This window comes from Cetorhinus maximus, chromosome 23 (assembly GCF_964194155.1).
Source record: "Cetorhinus maximus chromosome 23, sCetMax3.hap1.1, whole genome shotgun sequence".
Classification (NCBI taxonomy): Eukaryota; Metazoa; Chordata; class Chondrichthyes; order Lamniformes; family Cetorhinidae; genus Cetorhinus; species Cetorhinus maximus.
Genome location: NC_135901.1, coordinates 60,344,925 through 60,371,065, shown reverse-complemented (window position 1 = coordinate 60,371,065; position 26,141 = coordinate 60,344,925). Strand labels below are relative to the sequence as shown.

The following is a 26,141-nucleotide window of genomic DNA, read 5'->3' as shown; positions in this document are numbered from 1 at the left end:
CCATCATTGAATATATTTCAGGCTGAGATGGGGAGATTTTTGGTCTCACAGGGAGTCGAGGGATATGGGGAGTGGGCGGGAAAGTGGAGTTGAAGCCCAAGATCAGCCATGATCGTATTGAATGGTGGAGCAGGCTCGACGGGGTGTTAGGACTTCTCTTGATCACTACTTATGCTCCTAAAGAGACCAGAGTCTTGTGTAGGCCCAGACTGGGTGGCAGGTTACCTTCCCCGAAGGACATTAGTGAACCAGTTGGGTTTTTATGACAATCCAGCAGTTTTCATGGTCACTTTTTCCTCGTGCCGGCCCCACAAATTCCCAGATTCATTCAGCTCAATTTCACAACCTGCCTTTGTGTTTTTGTGGGTTCTCTCTCACTCCATTTTTTCTGTTTTAAATCAGTTTCACAGGGGATTAGAAGGGGAGGATTTGCAGTCAGGAAACTGAAACCAAACATCACATCAGGATCTGACGGAGTCGCCCTATTGAACATGGACGGACAAAGCACCGTTCACAGTGGGGAGACACCGTGGAAATGTGGGGATTGTGGAATGGGATTCAGATTCCCGTCTGAGCTGGAAACTCATCGACACAGTCACACTGGGGAGAGGCCGTTCACCTGCTCCTTATGTGGGAAGGGATTCGCTCGATCGTCCAGCCTGCTGACACACCAGCGAGTTCACACTGGGGAGAAGCCGTTCACCTGTCCTGAGTGTGGGCAGGAGTTCACCCGATCATCAGGGCTGCATCAACACCAGCAACTTCACACAGGGGAGAGACCGTTCACCTGCTCACAGTGTGGGAAGGGATTCATTCAATTATCGCATCTGCTGACACACCAGCGAGTTCACACTGACAAGAGACCTTTTAAATGCCCAGACTGTGGAAAATGCTACAAAAGCTCCGGGAACCTGACATACCATCAACGTGTTCACACTGACGAGAGGCCGTTCAGCTGCTCTCACTGTGGGACTGGGTTCAGGGAATCATCTCAACTCACTGTACACCAGTGAACTCACACTGGGGAGAGACCATTCACCTGCTCCAAGTGTGGGAAGGGATTCACTCGGTCATCCAGCCTGCTGAGACACCAGCAAGTTCACAAGTAACTCAGAACATTGAGTGGATTTTCCTGTTAATCACATCCAGCACTGAACCATGTACATTGGGGTCTGTTTCTGCTGATGTTAGTAAATTTCAGCCCAGTTATAAGTTTAATATTTAAAAAATATATATGATAAAGTCAAATAAATCAGCTTTGTATGAAATACTGTGAGTTGAATCTTTTTAATGCCTCGAACACAAGTTAGTTCCTTTTGAAGGACTCTCCCTCTCCCCTGCCTCCTCCACCCTCACCTCCAACAACAAGTGTGAGGAGCTCATGGAGCTTCTTTGTCACTAAGATTCAGACAATCTGATCAGCTGCCTCTGCTGCTTCCCTCCCTCCCACTAGCCCACTTGGTCAAACTGTCTCTAAAGTTCCCCTTGTCTAAACCTTGAACCCACATCTTCCTCCAGTTTCTTTCCCATCTCCCCTCATGCCCTCTCAGTGCACATCTTGTCCATGAGACCCACCTCCTGATGTATCGATCCTATTCCACTAAACTGCTGATCATCTAATTTCTCCATGTAGCTGATATTATTAATGGTGTTCTCTCTCTCCTGGGACTGTCCCTCTTCACCTTTCAATGCATCGTCATCACCCATCGAAAAAAACAATCTCTGATCCCCCATTGTCTTCACAAACTACTGCCCCAGCTCCAACCTCCCTTTCCTCTCCAAAGTCCTTGTACTTGGTGTCCCCGAAGGATCTATCCTTGGCCCCTCCTATTTCTCATCTCCATGCTGCCACTCGGTGACATCATCCAAAAGCACCGTGTTAGTTTTCACATGTACACTGACAACACCCAGCTCTACCTCACCACCATCCTTCTCCATTCCTCCACTGTTACTAAATTATCCAACTGCTTATCCCAAATCCAGTAGTGGATGAGCAGAAACTTCCTCCAATTAAAAATTGGGAAGATCAAAGCCATTGTCTTCGATCAACACTACAAATTCCGTTCCCTAACTACCGAGTCCATCCCTCTCTCCGGGAACTGTTTGAGGTTGAACCACTGTTCACAATCTCGGTGTCTTATTTGACTCAAAGATGAATTTCTGACCACATATCCACACCATCACTAACACCAGATATTTCAATCTCCATAACGTTGCCTGTCTCCACCCCACCCCCAGCTCATCTGCTAAAACTCTCATCCATATCCGTGTTACCTTTAGACTTGATGATTCCAATACATTCCTGGCCGGCCTCTCACATTCACCCCGTCCCACATGGAATCATGAGATCATCAAAAACTCTGTGCCTGTGTGTTCTCACCTCAAATCCCATTCACCCATCAGCCCTGTGCTCATTGACCCACATTGGCTCCTGGTCAAGCAATGTCTCCATTTTAAAATTGCATACTTGTTTCAAATCCCTCCATGGCCTCATCCCTCTCTACCTCTCTAATCTCCAGTCCTACAACCCTCCTAGATTTCAGCACTCATCCTCCTGGCCTCTTTGGCATCCCTGATTTTAATTACTGCACCACTGATGGCCGTGCCTAGGTGTGAAGATTTGAAATTCTCTCCCTCAACTTCTCCAGCCCTCCACCTCCCTCTGCTGATTAAAGATGTTGGTTAAAACCTACCTCTTCAATCACGGCTTTGTCCATTGGCCCTAATATCTCCCTATGTGACTTGTCAGTGTTTTCTTTATGAAACTCCTCTGAAGCACCTTGGGATGTTTTATATAAGTTGTTTCTGTTTCATGACAGCCAGTTTGTGCACAGTAAGATTCCACAAACAGCAATCAGGCTAACTGATTAATCTAGTTTTTTTGATGGTATTAGTTAAAGCATGAATGTTGGTCCCACTGCACCAGGAGAACTCCCCTGTGGACAGGATGTGGAGTTGTTGAGCTCTCCTGAGCTGAGAGTGGAGCTGATTGAGCTGTCGGGCCTGCAGTGTACCTTGAAGAACTGCTGTCTGGGATCTTTCCTCTTAATCCGCTGTCTGGGATCTTTCCTCTTAATTCACTGACTCCCAGCTGAAGTTGTTTCTGCAGTTAAATAGCTAACTTTGAATATCAATCCCAATTTAACCTTTGGAGCAAAATCTGCAACTTTAAATCAGCTGTAAAACAGAAAGATAATTCATGCTAATGCATTTGGGGAGGGCAAACAAAGCTGGAGAATACACAATAAACAGGAGAATATTGGGAGGGGTAGAAAAAGTGAGAGACCTTGGAGTCCATGTCCACAGGTCCCTGAAGGTAGCAGGACAGGTGGATCAGGTGGTAAAGAAAGCATATATTTATCAGAACTCACAATACACCAGAACACTCACAACGGGGAGAGGCCATTCACCTGTACAGAGTGTGGAAAGGGATTCACTCAGTTATCCAGCCTGAACAAACTCACACTGAGGGGAGGCCATTCAGCTGCTCCGAGTGTGGGAAAAGATTCACCCCTTAAAACAACCTTGTGAGACACCAGCGAGTTCACACTGGAGAGAAGTTGTTCAGCTGCTCCGAGTGTGGCAAGAGATTTACTCAGTCATCTCATCGACAGGCACATCAACAAACTCACACTGCCGAGTGGCCTTTTAAATGACCAGACTGCGAGAAGTGCTTTAAAATTCCAGTGAACTGATGTCCCCTCAACGTGTTCACACTGACGAGAGACCGTTCAGGTGCTCTCACTGTGGGACTGGGTTCAGGTGGTCATCTCAACTCACTGTACACCAGCGAATTCACACTGGAGAGAGGCCGTTCAGCTGCTCGGAGTGTGGGAAGGGATTCACTCAGTCACTAACCTGCTGAGACACCAGCAAGTTCACAACTAACAAGTGATTGGATTTTGCTGTGAATCACATCCAGGTCTGAACCATGTTGATTGGGGTCTGTTTCTGCTGATGTTAATAAACTCCAGCCCAGTTATAGGGGTTTATATCCTAGATAACAATCAGATTTGTGTTAAACATATGGTTTATTGAGTCTTTTTTAATATTGCTAACACAAAATAGTTCCTTTTGAACATAGGAACATGTCTCAGGACATTGGGGCAGCAATGAACAAACTCAGGAATATTGGTACAGAGTCAAAACATCATTATATTCTTTCTCCGTGTGACCTGTCTCAGAATTCTCTCATCAAACAGACCGTCATCATGAGAGGAATTGACATTTTCAGTCATTCCAAGAGGAAATTAGAGGCTGTAATTATCCAGGGATGTTGTTCTGAAATTTTACAACCTCCCACTGTCACCAAAGCTGGCAATAGACAGCTCATTGTTCTAATTGTGTTGTAGCCTCTGTCCCAGATGTTGTTCAATATAGATTTAATGTTCAGAGAAAGGGGTGAGATTGAATGGTCAAAACCGCTCACAGGCTATGGAGGGTGATGTTGACTTGAATGTGCCAAAAACAGTGTTCTTCACAGGCACCAATACTTTATCCCCAGTATTAGTCACTTTGGTCGGTGTTGTCCACCTGATAGGACAGGATGTGTCCTCATGTGTCTGTTTGTATGGGTGCGGGTGTGTCCCTGAGTGTGGAAGTGTGTGTAAATGTGTGTGGGTGTGGAGAGGTTGTCTGAGTCTGTGAGACAGAGAATGTGTGCATGAGTCTCTGTGTGTGGTTCTGTGCTGCTTCTCATTAGCTATAACACAAACCTTCCTCTCCAAGCAGACAACATAGCTCCTGAGAATCCCATCCAGTGATGTGAATGGTACGATTCGGAGATCCTTCATCCAGGGTGAAACCACAGGCTGACTGTGTGCTGTGTAAAACCTGACATCTACACAACCAGGCCCCACTTCTCCTGGAGCAACATGAAGTGTCTGCTGCTTTCCAGATCCATTCATTTCCCCTCACCATTATCCTCAGATAGTTCACAAATTCCTTGTGGACAACATCCTCCAACACGCCTATGGTTTCCACTTTAAATAATTCCATCGGTCTTTTTCACAGACAGCAATGGGATTGCTGCTATCACAGGAATCAGTTCTGAAATACTGTCCCTCTGATCTTCAGGCTTCCTGGAGTAATATACTGATCCAGATCTTCCCACCTAACACAAATCCATATCCCCATCTGAGTTCCAGATTTTAATGTGATTGTCTAATATAGAAAACATATATCATTTAACCCATTTAAACCTGATTCAGCACACCCCCTCCACACACACTACAAGAGGTTGTCTTTGAGATCAGTTGTTCCTTTGTAATCTGGGTTGTTCTGAATGATCACAATATGAACCTTCTTCCTAACCTGTCCTAACCCTTGAAAGGTGGGAACGCGTCATTAACAAATATATGCTTCAAGTTCATAATTCTGCTTAGTCTGATTGACATGGTTAATTTACAGAAGGATTAGGGTATGGCCGAATGGACAGATGCCCAACGGGGACATAAGGGGACTTCTTGCTAATGTCGGGATTACAAGGTTAGACATTATTTTTACATTGATTTTTTTAACAATTTGCTGATTTTTGATGGAAAGGGAGACAGTGAGAAGGAGCTAGAAAGTCGAGAAGGTCAGAGGGAGTGCACGTGTGGGGTGGGAGGGGAATAACAGAGGAACCAGCTATGGGTGCAGACCATTTCTACATAGGCATGAACGTACAGGATCGAAATTATAAACAAAGACACACGGTTCATTCTGTAATCATGATCAATGCTGTAATGTCTACAAAATACTCCAAACATACGGGAGAAACTTGTATCGATGAGATGTCTTTGGGGCTCTCCTGTATCCCCATATTTGTCATTAATGTTGCTTTTCCATCTCACAGCTGACTCATGTCGTGTGTTTTAGATTTTCCACAACACCCTTCTGTCGGTTCATTCACTGAAACCAGGGACTCTCCTTGTTGTAACGGTGACATTCCCTGTCTGCCCGGTTATTTCTTGAAGTCAGTCAGCCCTTGAATTGTTTGTACATTGTTTCATCATGTCTCACCCAGCTGGCCACCAGTGCAGAGGCATTGGAGGAGGACGGTTTGGTCCACGTTGTTAGAGGCTGTGGACAGGCCAAGAAGGACAGTGAGGGAGTTTTCCTTTGTCACATTCACATCGGCTGTCACTGGTGACTTTGGGAAGAGCTGTTTCGATACCGTGACAGGGACAGAGATCTTATTGGAGGGATTTAAACACGGAGTTCTGGGAAATGTGGACATGGATTTGGAAGGTGATCAGGACTTTGGAGAGCGAAAGGAGGTGGGAGCTGGAGCGGGAGTTTAATAAGATAATAGGGTCAAGTGTTGGTTTTATTGAGGACAGGTGATGATGGCAGATTTGAAGGAGAGATGGGCAGTACCAGGAGAGAGAGAACCGTTAATATCAGTGAAGATGGGGAAAATGGGTGATCGGCAGTTTAGCGGGAATAGGGTTGATGGAGCAGGAGGTGGGTCTCATGGACAAAGTGAGCTCTGAGAGGGCAGGAAGGGAGATGGGAGAGAAACTGGAGAAAGATGTGGGTTCTGAGCTCGGACATGGGGGATCTTTAGGGACAGTTTGTCCCGATGGGCTAGTGGAAGGCAAGAAAGCAGCAGAGGCAGCTGATCAGATTGTCTCAATCTTAGTGACAAAGAAGCTCCATGAGCTCCTCACACTTGTTGCTGGAGGTGAGGATGGAGGAAACAGGGGAGAGGGAGAGCCCTTCAAAAGGAACTAATGTCTTAGGGATAGTAAAAAGATTCAACATCATCTATTTAATAGAAAGCTTAATGATTTTATTTTTATCCAGAACATTAACACCTATAACTGGGCTGGAGTTTACTAACATCAGCAGAAACAGACCCCAGTGAAACATGGTTCAGTTGCAAAACTCAATCACTGTAGTTACTCGTGAACCTGCTGGTGTCTCAGCAGGTTGGATGACTGAGTGAATCCTTTCCCACACTCAAAGCAGGTGAACGGTCTCTCCCCAGTGTGAACTCGCTGGTGTTTCAGGAGGTTGGATGACTGAGTAAATCCCTTCCCACACATGGAGCAGGTGAAAGGCCTCTCTCCAGTGTGAACTCGCTGGTGTGAAATAAGATTAGCTGATCGCCTGAACCCAGTCCCACAGTGAGAGCACCTGAACGGTCCCCAGAACTTTTATAGCATTGCCCACAGTCTGGACATTGAAAAGGTCTCTCCTCACTGTGAACTCGCTGGTGCGTGAACAGATGGGATGAATCAGTGAATCTCTTCCCACATTCTGAACAGGTGAAATGCCTCTCTCCAGTGTGACCATGCTGGTGTCTCAGCAGGTTGGATGACTGAGTGAATCCCTTCCCACACTTGGAACAGGTAAATGGCTTCTTCCCAGTGTGAATTCGTTGGTGCACAGTCAGATGAGATGATCGCCCGAACCCAGTCCCACAGTAAGAGCAGCTGAACAGTCTCTCGTCAGTGTGAACGCGTTGATGGGACATCAGTTCCCAGGAACCTTTGTAGCACTTCCCACAGTCCAAGCATTTAAAAGGTCTCTCGTCAGTGTGAACTCGCTGGTGTTTCATTAGGTAGGATGAACGAGTGAATCCTTTCCCACACTCGGAGCAGATGAACAGTCTCTCTGCTGTTTGACTGCACCGATGTCTTTCCATGTAATTGAATCCCTTCCCACAGTCCCCACATTTCCACGGTTTCTCCCTGTTGGAACTGCATTTATGTCCTGCCAGGTCAGATGATTGGCTGAAGCCTCGTCCACACACAGAACACGTGTACGGTTTCTCCCCACTGTGAACGGTGCTTTTTCCTTCCATGTTCAAAATCCGATGATATTCAGGTTACAATAAACTGTGCAAATTCATCAGATCCTGATGTGATGTTTGGTTTCAGTTTCCTGACTGCAAATCCTCTCCTTCTAATATCCTGTGAAATTGATTTAAAACAGAAAGAGGGAGTGAGAGAGAACCCACAAAAACACAAAGGCAGGTTGTGAAATTGAGCTGAATGAATCTGGGAATTTTTGGGGCAGGCACAAGGAAAAAGTGACCACGAAAGATACTGGATTGTCACAAAAACTCAACTGGTTCACTAAGGTCCACCAGAGCAAGGACCTTCTACACAGTCTGTGCCCATAAATTTCAAAGTTGTGCCTGAACACCAAGGTCTAGGTCATAGGAGCAGGAGTCCTAACATTGACTCCTGGGGAAATCCACTTTCAACCTTCCTCCATTCTGAAAAATCATTACTCTCTGTTTCCTGTCACTCAGTCAATTTTGTACCCATGTTGCTGCTGCCCATTTTGTTCTATGAGCTCCAACTTTGCTCACAAGTCTGTTATGTGGCACTTTATCGAATGCCATTTGGAAGACCATGTACACCACATTAACAGCATTACCCTCATCAACCACACTGTTAACTCTTGAAAAACCTTAAGCAAGTTAGTTTAACATGGTTTTCCCTGAACAAACTTGTGCTGGCTTTCCTGAATTAGCCCACATTTGCTCAAATGACTTAATTTTGTCCAGAATTATCACCCCCAAGGTTAAACTGACTGGTCTGGTAGTTGCTGGGCTTATCATTACACCCTTTTTGAACAAAGGTGTATGATTTGCAATTCTCCTGTCCTCGGTCACCACTCATGGGTCTGAAGAAGATTGGAATAATATGGTCAGTGCCTCCACAATTTCCACTCTGAATTCCCTCAGTATCCTTGGATACATTTCATCCAATCCTGGTGCCTTGTCAACTTTATCAGACAGTCTATATAATACCTTCTCCTTATCAATATTAAACACCACAAGTGTTTGAAATACCTCCTCTTTAACCATGACCTGTGCAGCATCATCTTCTTTGGTAAAGACAGATGCCAAATATTCATTTATACCTCATCCATGCCCCCTGCGTCAATGGGTAAATCACCTTTTTTAAAATCCCTAATCAGCCCCTGTCTCCTTTTACCGGCCTGTTACTAGGTATAAGACGGAGAAAGCGTTTTGATTTCCTTCCATGTTAGCTGCCAGTCTCTTCTCATACTCTCTCTTTGCTTCTCTTACTTTCTTTTTTCAATTTCTCTCTGAATCTTCTTTCTTTATCCTGTCTCTCAGTTGTATTAGCCACCTGATATCTCTGTTAGCAGACTTATTCATCTTCATCTTAATCTCTTCTCTTATTTAGTGAGCTGTGGATATGTTAGCCACACCTTCCTCATTTGTAAGAATATGTCATTACTATGTCTGACCTATTTCCTCTTTAAGGCAGCCCATTCCTCAATTACAGTTTCTCCTGCCAACCTTTGATTCCACTTTACTGGGTCAGATCCATTCTCACCCTATTGAAGTTGGCTTTCCCCAGTTAATTATTCTTTCTCCTACAAGTAACCTTTGCCCACAGACAGACAGGCCAACTGTTTACCTGCCAGATTTAAAGGCCGATGATATTCAGGTCCTCACGAATCGAGTGACTCTGCCAGATCTGAATTGATGTTTGATTTGAGTTTCCCATCTGTCAACCCTCCACTTCTAAGATCCAGTATCAGAAATTTACAAAAACACTAACCGTCAGTCCAAGATAGAAATTGAGAAGAGACAAAGATTTCTCTTGGTTTGAGTTTGCTGTGGGTAAATCCTCCCCTTCTAACCCCCTGGAAAAGGAGTTTCCAAAATCCATCCCTGTCAGTCCAGGATAGAAATTCACAATATCCTCTCCTCCTGCTACCTGGACCAGGATGGCCGCGCATGCGCCCTGCTGCACATTGTCCCTGTGAAGATGGCGGTTATTAACTCGGGCCTGTCTCCGAGAGGAGACGCGGGCCACAGTTGTCTCCTCTCCATTCGGTGTAACCGCAGGACCGGTAGCTTCTTATTCAAGATTTCAGACCTTCACAGGGTCTTCATGAAGCCTCCCCGCTCACTCCGCCGCCTCCATCCCTCCTCCGCTCACCAACTCCTTTTACCCGCCTGTGTTCGCCATTTCTCAGCGTCTTCGACTAGCTCCAGGTACAGATGGTACTGCGCATGCTCCTGTCAGAGATCGCAATGCGCATGTACCAGTCAGTGCCAGCTACTACGCCTGCGCCAGGACCGCCTGTCGTGAGGATAGAGCACATTTTGCCCCCCACTGAATCCTGGGTAAACGTACCGCCATTGAAAGGCCTGTTCTGATAAGATAATTATGTTTTATGATCCGATGATGATTGGCGCCATAGGGCCAATATATAAAATTATTAATATTGATATGGCAACCATAGTGCACGGCCCATCCACCATAGTTCTGTCCTGGGTGTAATTAACAACAGATCAAACCGTGACAGTTAGATCTGAACTCACTGGAGTCTCAGCAGTGGCGCAGACAAGTGACTTTTCTCCCCATATTCTGACGACTGAAACTCTGTCTTGTCAGTTGGAATGTAGCAATTGTGGATCTAATCCTTTGACCTTCTAAAACTGGAGTGTTAGTTGGTGGGCAGTGAGCAAAGGGTTGCACACATGAGGTATCTGAATGGTCTCCCACAGGTATGACTGTGCTGCTGTGTCAGAAAATGGAATAACGAGGTGAATCCATTTCCACATTCAGCTGGTGTGATTTCATGGTGTGATTTTGGAACATAAGTGTTCAGCTCACACTGGGATCTCAAACCCTTCTGAGAATGAGCCGTATATTCTCAACCACAGTTAGAGCAAGGTGGTGCTGTAAATCTGAAATTAAAAAAAACAAAATAGTGGAATTTTCAGCAGATCTGGCAGTGTCTGTGGAGAGTGAACGATGTATTTAAATTTCAGGGCTGTGACTTTCCATCAGAACTGCACTGCAACAGTGAGCAGACTTGAAAACTTAGCTCTATTTCTCAATTCACAGATTCTTCTGGATGTGCTGAGTATTTCCATGATTTTCTGCTTTTATCTCTGATTGAAGAAGTTGCATATGAATTGTGCATTAGATTTATTGATGACTAATGTATATTTATTCTCAACCATCTACAAGTGGAAAACTCTTCCACTTGTCTACCTTGTCAACCCCTTTCATTATCTTAAAGGCCTTAGTCAGGTCATCCTTCACTTTCTTTTCCAGAGAAAAACTTTTCAATCCGTTAAATCTCTGTGAATTTGACATATTTTCCAATTCTGGCATCGTTCCAGTAAATCTTTTTTGCACCATCCCCAGTGCTTCGCTCCTTCCTATAATATGGAGACAGAACTAATCTGAGCATCAAAGTCACATTGTCCCAAATTCCTGTATGTTGTAAGGATCATTATGGCAATGGGAGAGGGGAATGTGGTTTCGAGCTGTTATTCACCATCCCCTGTTTCAGCCATTCTCCCATAAGCTGAAAATAAGATTAGATGAAATGAGCAGATCTAATGAGCCGCTCTGTGACATTATGAATCAATTACAAAGTTGTCTCTCAGCCTTACAGTGAAGCGGAGGGTATTTTTCATTCTAAATTTGCTAATTATACCATTAAGAATAGCTGTCAGAGAATGACTACATTTCAGCATGGGGCCAGTGTATAGCTCATTTAACATGATTACCCAAGCAGTGAAGAGGTGAATTTATAATTCACATGCACCTTGTTTGTGCATTTCCCAGAATAATAGTTGCACTGAATCTGTTGTTCTCCATCTTGATATGTTCAAGATGGAAATCCATAAATATTTGGGCACTAAGGGATATGGTGATAGGATGGGAAAGTGGAGTTGAGCTGGAAGAACATTTAATGGTGGAGCAGGCTCAAGGGGCCTTTTGGTCCAACCCTGCTCCTATTTCTTGTGTTCTTATCAACATCACTGTGTATCATTTCCATTCAAGCACAGCAGATGCAGCAGCACCCGTCCACCTCCTCCCTTCCCACATTCCAGGGCCCCAAACACTTTCCAATGGGCACAGTGATTTACTGGTACTTCTTGCTATTCAGTATTGTATATTCACTGACCACAGTGCGGTTTTCTCTACATTGAGGAGATTAAATCCCAATTGGGTAACTGCTTTGTGGAACCATTGCCTTTCAGTCTCCAAGTGTGTTCCTGAGGTTCTGGTCATTTACCAGTTTATTCTCCACCCACTCCCACTTTGACCTCGGCCTCCTGCACTGTTCCAATGAAGCTCAATGGAAGCTCGAGGAACAGCAGCTCATCTTTCATTGGACACTTTACATCCTTCTGAGCTCAACATTCATTTTGATAATTTCAGATCATAACCACTGCTCCCATTTTTTCTGACAGTAGGTACTGGTAATGGTTCTGCTTTTACCATTTATCTCTCCTCTGGGCCTGCGTTGTTTCTCCACTTGTCCCATTAGTTTATTTCCTTGTCTCATTATCACCCAATGCTGCCTTGCACCATCATCCCCTTTGTCATTTAATCACGAGTTCAGGCTCGGACAAGTGGGAACTTAAGAGATAGTTTGTCCCGGTGGGCTAGTGGAAGGGAGGGAAGCAGCAGAGGCAGCTGATCGGATTGTCTCAATCTTAGTGACAAAGAAGCTCCATGAGCTCCTCGCACTTGTTGCTGGAGGTGAGGATGGAGGAGACAGGGGAGAGGGAGAGCCCTTCAAAAGGAACTAACTTGTGCTAGAAATATCAAAACGACTCAACTGTTCATCACGAAGCTGATTTATTCCAATTTTATACAGAATTTGTAACTGGGCTGGAGTTTATTAACATCAAAAAGGTACTAACTTGTTAAAAATAGTAAAAAGGTTCAACGCATTGTGTTTAACACAATGCTGATTTATTTGACTTTTATCTAAGTGGGCTGGAGTTTATTAGTGTCTACAGAAACACACTATAATGAACATACTTCAGTCCTGAATGTTATTAAGAGCAAAATCCCATCACGACAGTTACTTGTGAACTTGCTGGTGTCTCAGCAGGCTGGATGACTGACTGAATCCCTTCCCACATTCAGAGCAGGTAAATGGCCTCTCTCCAGTGTGAACTCTCTGGTGCAGCAGCAGGTCGGATGACTGACTGAATCCCTTCCCACATTCGGAGCAGGTAAATGGCCTCTCTCCAGTGTGAACTCTCTGGTGTCTTAGCAGGTTGGATGACTGAATGAATCCCTTCCCACACCTGGAACAGGTGAATGGTCTCTCTCCAGTGTGGACTCGCTGGTGTGCGATGAGTTCAGATGATTGTCTGAACCCAGTCCCACAGTGAGAGCACCTGAACGGTCTTTCATCAGCGTGAACACGTTGATGGGACTTTAGTTCCACAGAACTTTTGAAGCACGTCTCACACTGTGGGCATTTAAAAGGTCTCTCATCTGTGTTAACTCGCTGGTGTCCCATGAGGTTGGCTAATTGAGTGAATCCCTTCCCATGCCCAGAGCAAGTGAATGGTCTCTCCCCAGTGTGAGTGCACCAATGAGTTCCCAGTTCCAATGGGGATTTCAATCTCTTCCCACAGTCCCCACATTTCCATGGTTTCTCTCCATTGTGACTGCATTCATGCTCCGTCAGGTCAGATGATCGGCTGAAGCCTCGTCCACACACAGAACACGTGTACGGTGTCTCCCCACTGTGAACGGTGCTTTTTCCTTCCATGTTCAAAATCTGAAGATACTCAGTTTAAGATGAATTAGGCGACTCGATCAGATCCTGATGTGATGTTTGGTTTCAGTTTCCTGACTGCAAAAAAATTCTAATAACCTGTGAAATTGATTTAAAACAGAAAAAGGGAGTGAGAGAGAACCCACAAAAACACAAAGGCACGTTGTGAAATTGAGCTGAATGAATCTGGTAATTTGTGGGGCCGGCACTGGGAAAAAGTGACCATGAAAACTGCTGGATCGTGATAAAAACCCAACTGGTTCACTAATGTCCATCAGGGGAGGGAACCTGCCACCCGGTCTGGGCCAACAAAAGACTCTGGCCTCCATAAGAATATACGAAATAGGAACAAGAGAAGTCCTAACACCCCGTCGAGCCTGCTCCACCATTCAATACAATCGTGGCTGAATTTGGGTTTCAACTCCACTTTCCCACCCACTTCCCATATCCCTCGACTCCCTGAGAGATCGAAAATCTCTCCATCTCAGCCGGAAATATATTCAATGATGGAGCATCCACAACTCGCTGGGCTGGAGAATTCAATGTGACAGAGAGAGTAAGAGAGAGAGGAGTGGGAGAGACAGAGAGAGAAGGTTACTAAACAAAGCACAGGATGTCAATAAACAGAATTCAAGTGCATGGGATTGGGGTAATATCCTGTTATAGATTGAGAATTGGTGAACAGACAGAAAACAGAGTTGGAATAAATGTCTCATTCTCAGGATGACAGGCAGTTATTTGTGGGATACTGCAAGGATCAGTGCTTGGCCCACAGCCATTCACAAACTATACAAATGATTTGAAGGCACTCATTTAAGCAGCACCTAAATTTTCACATTCTCATCCTTGTTTTCCTCCATGGTTGTGATCATTCCTATCTCTGTAACCTCCTCCAGCCTCACAATACCCCCTGAGATATCTGCTCTTCTCGAATTCGAGAATTACTGATTTTAATAATTCCATCACTGGTTGCCATTCTGTCAGTTTCCAAGACTCTAGAATTGCCTTCCTAAATCTCTCTGCCTCTCTACCTCATTTGCATCCTTTAAAATATTCCTTCAGACCAACCTCTTTGACCAAATTATTGGCCACCTGCCCGAGTATCTCCTTGGTTTCTAACATTTCTGTGAAATGTCTTGGTAAACTATATAACAATAAATGTGTGATATAAACACAAATTGATATTTCTCCAAATCAACAACAACAATGTCCCTTCCTCATCACTGGGTGAATAACCTGTAGCTCCTTACCTAACAGCATTGTGCGAGCACCTTCACCACACAGACTTAATTAGTAATGGGTTGAAAGGTTATGGGGTGAGGGAGGGAAATTGGAGTTGAGGCCAAAATGAGATCAGCCATGATCGTAATGAATGGTGGGGCAGGCTTGAGGGGCTGAATTTCCCACTCCTGCTCCTAGTTCTTATGTTCAAGGATCTATGGACATGCACACCGAGGGTCTGTACTTCCCGGGTCCTACCATTCATCATATACTCCCCTGCCTAGTTAGTCCTCCCGAAATGCATCACCTCACACTTTTTGGGAATAAATTCCATTTTCCAGTGTTCTGCCCATCTGACCAGCCCATCTATATTGTCCTGTAGTCTAAGGGTTTCCTCCTCGCTATTTACCACACTAGTGATTTTTTTGTGTTACCTGTGAACTTACTGATCATACCTCCTGCATTCATGTCTACATCATTAATGTCCACTAAAAACAAGAAGGGATCCAGCACCCAACCCTGCAGTATGCCACTGGATACAGGCTTCCAGTCACAAAACCAACCTTTGACCATCACCCTCTGCCTCCTGACACTGAGCTAATTCTGGATCCAATTTGCCAAATTGTCCTGGATCACATGGGCTCTTACCTTCTGGACCTGTCTCCCATGCCAGACCTTGTCAAAAGAGAATTCCATGTGGACTATATCAATTGAACTACCCGCATCTACACACCTCGTCACCTTCTCGAAAAATTCAATCAAATTTGTTAGACATGATCTCTCACTGACAAAGCCATGCTGACTATCCTTGATTAGTTCTTGCCTCTCCACGTGGGGATTAATTCTGTCCCTCAGAACATTTCCAAAGGTTTCCCTACCACTGATGTTGGACTCGCTGGCCTATTAGCTCCCTGGTTTATCCCTACCATTCTTCTTTAATAATGGTACGACATTAGCTGTCCTCTGGTACTTCTCTTGTGACCAGAGAGGATTTTAAAATTAATGTCAGGGCCCCTGCAATCTCCTCCCTTGCCTCCCACAGCACCTGGGATACATTTCATCTGGGCCTGGGGATTAATAGACTTTTAAGGCCCAATAAAACCACTAATACCTCCTCCCTCTCAATACTCATTTGTTCAAGTATATCACAGTCCCCTTCCCTGATATCTATATCTACATCATCCTTCTGTATAGTTACTCCAGATGCAAAGTACTCATTTAAAACCTCATCTACATCTTCCAGCTCCTCACACAGATTGCCATTTTGGTCCCTGATGGGCCCTAATCTTTCCCTGGTTATCCTCTTTCCCTGAATTTACTTATAAAATGCCTTTGGATTTTAACTTATTTCACCCAGCTGTGTTTTTCATGCCCCCTCTTCGCCTTCCTAATTTCTTTTTTAAGTAACCCCCTGCACTTTCTCTACCCATCAAGTGCTCCTGCTGTTTTGAGCCCTCGGTATGTACCATAAGCTTCCCTTTTCTCCCCCCTTATCTAATCCTGTCAATTCCTCAACATCCTGGTTTCTCTGGACTTGTTGGTCCTTTGTGGGAAAACGTTGGCCCTGCACTCTCACTATTTCCTTTTTGAATGACTCCCACTGCTCTGATGTTGATTTTCCTACAAGTAGCTGCTCCCAGTCCACTTTGGCCAGGTCCTGTCTTATCATATTGAAATTGGTCTTCCCCCAATTCAAAACCCTTATTTTCGATCCATCTTCGTCCTTTTCAATAACTACTTAAATCTTACGGAGTTATGGTCATTATTACTGAACTGCTTCCCCACTGACACTTCTACAACTTGCCCAGCTTTGTTCTCTAAAAGAAGGTCCAGCACCTCTCTTGTAGGAGTTTCTATGTGCTGGCTTAAAAATCTCTCCTGGATACATTTGAAGAATTCAGCCCCCTCAAAGTTTTCACACTTGGTCTATCCCAGTTAATATTGGGGAAGTTGAAATCCCCGACTATTATTACTCTATTATTTTAACACTTCTGAGATTTGCCTACATATCTGCCCTTCTATCTCTCCCTGACTGTTTGGGGGTCTATAGTATGCTCCCAACAATGTGATTGCCCCCTTTTTGTTTTTAAGTTTTACCTATACAGCCTGATTTAACAGCAGCTCACACTTACACTGAAGATGTTCAAGGTAAAATACTGTCTTTCCCTTTTACCGTATTCCAGTGCCGTGCCAGGGTATACAATTCCGTTCGCATAGATTTAAGCAAAAAGAAATTCTAAGATACCGCAAGATTCCCCACACCTTTTAAAGCACCTCTCACACTCTGATCATTTAAAAGGCCTCTTGTCAGTGTGAATGTGGTGTCCCAGGTGGGATGATGTCCTGAAGCTCTTACCACACTGTGAGCAACTGAACAGCCTCTCGCCAGTGTTAATTCAATGTGTTTCAGCAGGTCAGTCCAAAGAGACAAACATTTCTCTTGGTTTGAGTTTGCTGTGTGTAAATCCTCCCCTTCTAACATCCTGTAAAAGGATTTTCCAAACACTCAGTATAAACACGGCTCCGGGAGTTTCTAATCCGGGTTTGGAGTCCTACAGCGGGTGTGTGTGAACCCTCCCAGTCCACCCTCCGGCTCCATTCCTCTCCTGCACTCGGCCCTTTCTCACCCGCTGGACTTTAAATTCCACCGCAACAAAAACAAAAATACCTGGAAAAACTCAGCAGGTCTGACAGCATCTGCTGAGAGGAACACAGTTAACGTCTCGAGTCCATATGACCCTTCAACAGAACTATGTAAAAATAGAAGAGGTGAAATATAAGCTGGTTTAAGGGGAATGGGACAAGTAGAGCTGGATAGAGGGCCAGTGATAGGTGGAGATAACCAAAAGATGTCACAGACAAAAGAACAAAGAGGTGTTGAAGGTGGTGATATTATCTAAGGAATGTGCAAATTAAGGGTAGAAAGCAGGACGAGCAAGGTATAGATAGCCCTAGTGGGGGTGGGTGAGGGATTGAAATAGGCTAAAAGGTACAGATAAAACAATGGATGGAAATACATTTAAAAATAATGGAAATAGGTGGGAAAAGAAAAATCTATATCAATTATTGGGGGAAAAAATCCACCCCCTTCGTCCCGGTCCCCCGCTCACACTGCGCATGCTCCACTTCCAGCATGCTCCGCCCCTCTCACTCCGATTGACTGGAGGACCAGCTGCTCCCGCTCGGTCATCCAACCCCGCCCATTCTTCCTATTGGTCCGGAGCTGCCGCCAATCATTTGGAGTCGGAACATGCGCAGTCCGTGGGGACAGACGGCAAGTGAGCTCGAGCAAGCGGTTTAAAATGCGGGTTTCACAAAGACCGAGTGCAGATGCAGAACGGCTGAACAGAGATAAGGCTAACGGGTGAATTTGGAAGCTTCATAAACTCACGGTGTCGGCCCCAAACCCTCAATCAGGAGCCACCGGTCCCGGGTTTGCTCGGAGCTGCGTGAAAAATGCACGAGTTATCGGCCGCCATTTTTATAGGGGCAATGTGGAGATTGGCGCATGCGCGGCCGCTATCTTGATGGGTCGATGTGCTACAGGGCGCATGCGCGGCCGCCATCCTCACGGGGACAATGAGCAACAGTCCGAGGGAGACGTTCATAAAATGTGTGTACACCAGGAGTTTTAGATCAGCAGCATTAGAATTATAATCCCAAAGTCACTCAGCAGTACAGAATTTAAGTATTGCTGAAAAAGGGAGACATATTGCTGATATTTCACGTTGTACTCATCTGGACAGATGCAAAAAAAAAAACAAATTTCTCAGTGAACAACAATTTATGCTGCACAAGGAAAGGGTGTTGACTGGTTGGCCAGTCAGCTCTGATTGGTCAAGGCATTGCCACGGAGAATGCACCAAAGAGCTATCATCCTCCATGCTTTTGTTTAATTCAATAAACGGCCCCATCCCTGGACATGTCCCTTCTGTCTGCAGTGGACAGTTCCCTGTGGATGAATATATGTAGCTTCTAGCAAGCACAAGTGAGCCACATTATGAGCCCGACTGACAATCTTTGAAATTTGATGTTCTTGCGTCTGTCCTGATGAGTACAAGAGAAAAGGTTTTGACAGAATGTCTCTTTTTTTAGCAATACTCAAGTGTCTTAAAGGGGCAAAATGTGGTCGACAGAGGGAGTGTGCAGGTCGAGAATTTCAGAGTTTGGGAATGAGGGAACTTAAGGCAAGGTCATTAATGCTGGAGTGATTAAAATGGAGAATGTACAAGATTCCAGAATTCGAGCAGTGCAGATATCTCAGAGGGTTGTGGGGCTGGAGGAGATTGCAGAGATAAGGAAGGGCGAGGCCATGGAGGGATTTGAAAACAAGGATGAGAATTTTAAAATCAAGTTGCTGCTTGACCAGGATCCAAGGCAGGTCAGGAAGCAAATGGGTGACAGAGGAACAGGACTTGCTATGAGTGAAGACATGGACAGCAGACTTTTGGATGGCTTCACATTTACGGAGAGTAGAATGTGGGAGACCAGCCAGGAGTGTGTTGGGATAGTCGTTCAAGTCTGGAGGTAACAACAGCAGTGATGAGGGTTTCAGCAGCAAATGCACTGAGACAGGGTGAGGGCGGGTAGTGTTACAGAGGTGGAAACAGGCGATTTTAGTGATGGCACAGATATGAGGTCAGAATCTGATCTCGAGATCAAATGTAACACCGAGTTTATGAACAGACTGGTTTAATCTCAGACTGTTCCCAAGGAAAACGATGGAGTTGGTATCTAGGGAATGGAGATTGGAGCAGGGACTGAAAAGAGTGTCTTCAGTCTTCTCAGTGTTTAATTGGAGTTAATTAGTCATCAGGAAGAGAAGCAGCAACCAGAATAGACCATGAGACTGATCCCAGGTTTAACTTAGTTAGAGAGGGAGAGAAAGAAGGAAGGAAATCCTGGGAGGTTTGGAGAAACCACCTTCACAATCACTCAATAAATCTCCACACAGTAAGTTTTGGACACAAGGTTAACGTCTGCTATTCTGTAAAGTCGGTCAGGGGGTTTCAGATTAATGTTTTGTCATGAGTAATGACTGAAGTGAATGATGAAACATATTGTTATCTTCAGTTGGACAAATTTGTTAAAAAGATACAGGAAGAATTATCCAAAACTCTGTTTGGCTTCAGCACTGGGAGGAGGGAGAGTATGTGGGACAGGGATTTGCAGCTTTGGGAGAAGAAGACAGGAAATAATGTTCCATAGAAATGAGAATTGTCTGCTCTGAATTTCTATCCTTTTCTTACAGTGATCACTTTTGTAAACTCCTTTTACAGGGTATCGGAAGGGGAGGATTTACAGAGGGGGAACTCAAACCAAACATCACATCAAGATCTGACAGAGTCACTCGATTCATCTGTAACTGAGTATTATCGTCTTTGAATGTGGAAGGAGAAATGTTTGTTCTTTCTGTGGGAAAAGATTTCAAACATCAGTGTGACTGGAAAAGCACCGAGACACACACACACCCGAATGAGAGTGTTCCAGTGAACTGACTGTGGAAAGAGCTTTAACCAGTTACACAGCCTGAAATAACATCACACCATTCACAGCAGGGGGAAATTGTACACGTGTTCTATGTGTGGACAAGGATTCAACTGATCATCAAACCTGGAGAGACACAGGGACAGTTGAACCATGGAGAAACCGTGGAAATGTAAGGACTGTGGGAAAGGATTCAATTACCCATCCCAGCTGGAAATCCATCAACGCAGTCACACTGGGGAGAGGCCGTTCACCTGCTCCGAGTGTGGGAAGGGATTCATTCTGTCATCCGACCTGCGAACACACCAGCGAATTCACACTGAGGAGAGACCATTCACTTTCTCTGAATGTGGGAAGGAATTCACTCAGTCATCTGAGCTGCTGAGACACCAGTGAGTTCACAGTGGGAAGAAGCCATTCACCTGCTCTGAGTATGGGAAGGGATTCACTTACTCAAGCAACCTGCAAACACAACAGTGAATTCACAATGTGGAGAAACCATTCGTCAGCTCTGAGTGTTGGAAGGGATTCACTCAATGTTCTGACCTGCTGAGAAACCAGCGGGTTCACAGTGGGCAGAGGCCGTTAACCTGCTCTGAGTGTTGGAAGGGATTCACTCAGTCACCTGACCTGCTGATACGCCAGCGAGTTCACAGTGGGGAGGGGCCGTTCACCTGCTCTGAGTGTGGGAAGGGATTCACTCAGTCATCTGACCTGCTGAGACACCGGTGGGTTCACAGTGGGGAGAGGCCGTTCACCTGCTCCGAATGTGGGAAGGGATTCGCCCAGTTATCCAGCCTGCTGAGACACCAGCAGCTACACACTGGAGAGAGGCCGTTCACCTGCTCCGAGTGTGGGAAGGGTTTCACTCAGTCATCCCAACTACTGTTACACCAGTGGTTTCACAATGGGGAGAGGCCATTCACCTGCTCTGAGTGTGGGAAGGGTTTCACTCAGTCATCCCACTTGCGAATACACCAGCGAATTCACACTGGAGAGAGACCATAAGAACATATGGAATAGGAATGGGAGCAAACCATTTGGTCTCTCAAGCTTGCTGTGCCATTCAATAAGATCATGGCTGATCTTCTTGTGTTTGAATTTCCACATTCCCATCTAACCTTGATAACCTTTGATTCCCTTGCCTAACAAGAATCTATCTACCTGTGTCTTAAAAATATTCAATGATCGCGCCTCCACCGCCTTCTGAGGCAGAGAGTTCCAAAGCCGTACATCCCTCAGAGAAAAAAATTCTCCTCGTCTCTGTCCTAAAAGGGCGACCCCCTAATTTTGAAATGGTGCCCCCTAGTTCTGGACTCACCCACAAGAGGAAACATCCTTTCGACGTCCACTTTGTCAAGGCCATTCAGGATCTTGTATACTTCAATCAAATCACTCCTCCCCCTTCTAAACTCCAGTGGAACCAAGCCCAGTCTGTCCAACCTTTCCTCATAAGACAGCCCGATCATTCCAGATATCAATCTAGTGAACATCCTTTGAACCGCCTCCAATGCATTTATATCCTTCCTTAAATAAGGAGACCAAAACTGCACACAGTATTCAAGGTGTGGTCCAGTTTAACTGAAGCATAACATCCTTACTTTTATGTTCAACCCCTCTCGTAACAAAGGATAGCATTCCATTAGCCTTATTAATTACTTGCTGTACCTGCATACAAACGTTTTGACACTCATTTACTAGAACACCTAGGTCCCTCTGCACCTCAGAATTATGCAGCCATCCTCCATTTAAGCAATACTCTGCTTTTTTGTTCTTCCTGCCAAAGTGACCAACTTCACATTTTCCCACATTTCACTCCATTTGCCAGATGTTTGGACACTCATTCAACCTATCTATATCCATCTGCAACCTCCTCATGTCCTCTTCACAACATACTTTCCTACCTATCTTTGTGCCATCTGCCAATTTATCTACCACGTCTTCACTCCCCTCATCTAAGTCATTGATGTAAATCATAAAAAGTTGATGCCCCAGCACAGATCCCTGTGGGACTCCATTCATCACATCCTGCCAATCAGAAAAAGACCCATTTATACATACTCTCTGCTTTCTGCCAGCCAGCCAATCTCCTATCCATGCTAATAAGTTACCCCCTACACCATGCACTTTTATTTTCTGTAATAATCTTTGATGTGGCACCTTCTCAAATGCCTTCTGGAAATCCAAGTACAGTACGTCTACAGGTTCCCCTTTATCCATTGTGCATGTTACTCCTTCAAAAAAACTCCAATCAATTGGTTAAACAGGATTTTCCTTTCACAAAACCATGCTGACTCTTCCCAATTGCCTTGAGCTCTTCTAAGTGCCCAGCTATAACCTCCTTTATGATTGATTCTGATAACTTCCCCACGACAGACGTCAAGCTAACTGGCCTATTGTTTCCTGTTTTCTGCCTCCCTCCCTTCTTGAATAGAGGGGTTATATTTGCTGCTTTCCAATCTGACAGAACCTTTCCAGAATCGAGCGAATGTTGGAAAATTAACACCAGCGCACCAACTACCGCATTAGCCACCTCTTTTAAGACCCAAGGATGTAGTTCATTGGGTCCCAGAGATTTGACATCGGCAGCTCCTTCAATTTGCTCAGTACCATTTCCCCAGTGATTTCAATTTCACCAAGTTCCTTTCTCCTGTCACCTTCTGATTTGCAGCTATTACTGGAATGTTTTTTGTATCCTCTATATTGAACACAGAAGCAAAATATTATTCATTTCCTCCACCATTTCCTCATCCACTATTAACTCCCCACTGTCACCTTCTAGAGGACCAACACTCACTTTGCTCACTCTTTTCCTTTTTAAGCACCTGTAGAAACACTTGCTATCCATTTTTACATTTCTAGCAAACTTCCTCTCACACTCTAATTTCTTCCTCCTGATTAACGTTTTAGCCATTTTCGACTGTTCTTTATATTCTGTCCAATCATCTGTCCTGCTGCTCATCTTTGCAGAGTTCTATGCTTTTTCCTTAAGCTTGATGCTTTCCTTAACTTCTTTAGTTAACCACAGATGGTGGGTCCTCCCCTTTATAATTTTTCTTTATGGTCGGGATGTACTCATTCTGAAAACTTTGAAATATCCTCTTAAATGTCTGCCACTGCTTCTCTATTCATCTCTCCTCTAGCCTAATTTCCCAGTTCACTTCTGGTTGCTCAGCTTTCATCCCCACATAATTGCCCTTATTTAAGTTTAAGATACTAGTCTTTGACCCACTCTTCTCCCCTTCAAACTGGATGTAAAATTGAACCATATTGTGCTCGCTGCTACCTAGTAGTGCCCTTACTCTGAGATCATTAATTAATCCTGTTACATTACACAATACCAAGTCAAATATAACCTGCTCTCTGATTGGCTCCTGAACATGCTGCTCTAAGAAACTATCTCAAAAGCATTCTAAGAACTCCTCATCCAGGCTATTACTGCCAATCTGATTTTTCCAGTTAATGTGTAGATGCCGTCCCTTTATCACAAGCACATAATATTTTCTCTTGAGTACTTTGCCCTACACTATGGCTGCTGTTAGGGGCCTGTCAACCACTCCCACTAATGACTATTTTTCCCCTACTATTCCTCATCTCCACCCAAACCGATTCTACATCCTGATCTCCTGATCCAAGGTCATCTCTAAATATTGCACCAATGCCCTCTTTGATTAACAATGCAACCCCTCCACTTTTACCGAGCTTCCTATTCTCCTTGAATGTCATGCACCCCACAATATTAAGGACCCAATCTTAGTTGTCCTGCAGCCACGTCTCCATAATTACCATCAGATCATATTTATTTACTTCTGTGTGGGTCATCAATTCATTTACTTTGTTTTGAATGCTATGTGCATTCAGATAGAGAGCCTTCAGTCTTGTCTTTGTGCTACCGTTGTAACATCTAGTCTTGACTGTTGATTTATTCTTAGGTTTTTTCTCTCAGTCCTTTCCTGCCAGTCTCTGACCATCATTTCTCATATTACGATTTTCCTCTCCTATCTTGACTCTACACCTTGAATTGCTACCTCTACCCAAGCTTGATCCCTCACTGCTCTTGTTTAGTTTAAAGCCCTCTCTACTTCCCTAGCTATGCGATTTGTGCGGACACTCATCCCAGCACGGTTCAGGTATAAACCGTCCCAACGGTACAGCCCCCACTGTCCCCAGGAACCCAGTTCTCCCACACCAATCTTTGAGCCACGCATTGGTCTCGCTAATCTTATTTGCCCGATGCCAATTTGCACGTGGCTCAGGTAATAATCCAGAGATTATTACCTTTGAGTTTTAGCTACATAATTTGGTGCCTAGCTCCTTACACTGACTTTACAGAACCTCTTTCCTAGTTCTACCTATGTCATTGGTACGTACATGGACCACGACAACTGGATTCTCCCCCTCCCATTGCAAGTTCCTCTCCAGCCCGTAGCAGATGTCCCGAACCCTGGCACTGGGCAGGCAACACAGCCGTCTGGACTCACTTTTTGCTGCAGAAAACAGTGTCAATGCCCTCACTATACTATCCCTTACTACCACTACATTCCTTTTTGCTCCCCCTGCGTGAATGGCTTCCTGTACCACAGTATCATGGCCAGCCAGCTCATCCATCTTGCACATTTTGCTTTCATCAACACAGGTTGTGAGCACCTCAAACCTGTTTGACACTTGCAAAGTCTGAGACTCCTCCACTACTGCCTGCTCAGTCCCATTACCTGCCTCACTGACAGTCACATCCTCCTGTCCTTCACTGCTGATCAAACAGATGACCCTCTTCTAAGAGGTGTGACTGTCTTCTGGAACAAAGTATCCAGGTATTTCTCCCCATCCCTTATGTTGCAGAGTGTCTGCATTTCAGTTTCCAGATCAATAATCCTGATCCGGAATTCCTCAAGCTGCTTACACTTCCTGCAGACGTGTTTGTCATGGATCGCTTTGGCATCCAAAAGCTCCCACATCTCACAGCTGCAACATAACCCCTGTCCTACCATTCTAACTTATGTTATTTAGTTAATTTACTTTAGTTACTTTCTTCCTATGTATGCTACAATTTACTGTGTTTACTGAATGCTAGTACCACTGACAACTAAAGATTATATGCTTCTTAACTACAAGGGATGTGTATTAGATGTTTATTTTAGTAACTCTATTTTATTGCTTGTTTAAACTCCTTGTTATTTTATTTGAATTTTAAAGTTTTCAAATTTTTGTTTATTATTGTAAAGTTATTTTTATTTATAGATCTATCTGAACTCGCCTGTCCTAAGCTGGTTTCTCACACACTGTCCCTTAGACTGAGCACTTACCGACCAATCAACGTACCAGCTTCCTGTGATATCACAGTTGCCTCTTTCCCCCCCACTCCTGCTGCCTCACAGCAGCTGCAACAGTGAAACAGCCCATTCCTCACTCAAATTCCCCCGTCTGTATTTATAGATGTTCCTCACTCAAATCCCCCATCTGTATTTATAGACATTCCTCACTCAAATCCCCCGTCTGTGTTTATAGACGTTCCTCACTCGAATCCCCCGTCTGTATTTATAGACGTTCCTCACTCAAATCCCCCATCTGTATTTATAGACGTTCCTCACACAAATCCCCCGTCTGTATTTATAGACGTTCCTCACTCAAATCCCCGGTCTGTATTTATAGACGTTCCTCACTCAAATCCCCGGTCTGTATTTATAGACACTCCTCACTCAAATACCCCGTCTGTATTTATACACATTCCTCACTCAAATCCCCCGTCTGTATTTATAGACGCTCCTCGCTCAAATCCCCCGTCTGTGTTTATAGACGCTCCTCACTCAAATCCCCCGTCTGTATTTATAGACGCTCCTCAATCAAATCCCCCGTCTGTATTTATAGATGCTCCTCACTCAAATCCCTGGCCTGTATTTATAGACGCTCCT

The 26,141-nt window shown here is 44.6% G+C and overlaps 3 protein-coding genes and 1 pseudogene across 6 annotated transcripts in view; 2 read left to right on the top strand and 2 right to left on the bottom strand.

Annotated features, from left to right (window-relative positions):
• The window catches only part of LOC144697668 (uncharacterized), a 57,648-nt gene extending 52,656 nt beyond the window's left edge, over positions 1-4,992 (top strand). Inside the window, exons 2-3 of the mRNA XM_078569688.1 lie at positions 594-1,001; positions 4,930-4,992. Coding sequence (XP_078425814.1) covers positions 594-1,001; positions 4,930-4,992 — 471 coding nt within the window. The remainder of the gene's footprint in view (positions 1-593; positions 1,002-4,929) is intronic.
• The window catches only part of LOC144698328 (uncharacterized), a 694,970-nt gene that overhangs the window by 258,536 nt on the left and 410,293 nt on the right, over positions 1-26,141 (top strand). The window lies entirely within an intron of this gene.
• LOC144698352 (uncharacterized) overlaps positions 1-26,141 on the bottom strand; it is a 674,481-nt pseudogene that overhangs the window by 524,262 nt on the left and 124,078 nt on the right. The gene's annotated exons all lie outside the window — the stretch shown is intronic.
• Positions 1-26,141, bottom strand: part of LOC144697667 (uncharacterized) — a 200,642-nt gene that overhangs the window by 154,523 nt on the left and 19,978 nt on the right. Inside the window, exons 2-4 of the mRNA XM_078569687.1 lie at positions 12,829-13,176; positions 7,690-7,789; positions 6,889-7,063 (exon numbers count right to left, since the gene is read on the bottom strand). Of these exons, the coding sequence (XP_078425813.1) occupies positions 6,889-7,063; positions 7,690-7,789; positions 12,829-13,176 (623 nt within the window). The remainder of the gene's footprint in view (positions 1-6,888; positions 7,064-7,689; positions 7,790-12,828; positions 13,177-26,141) is intronic.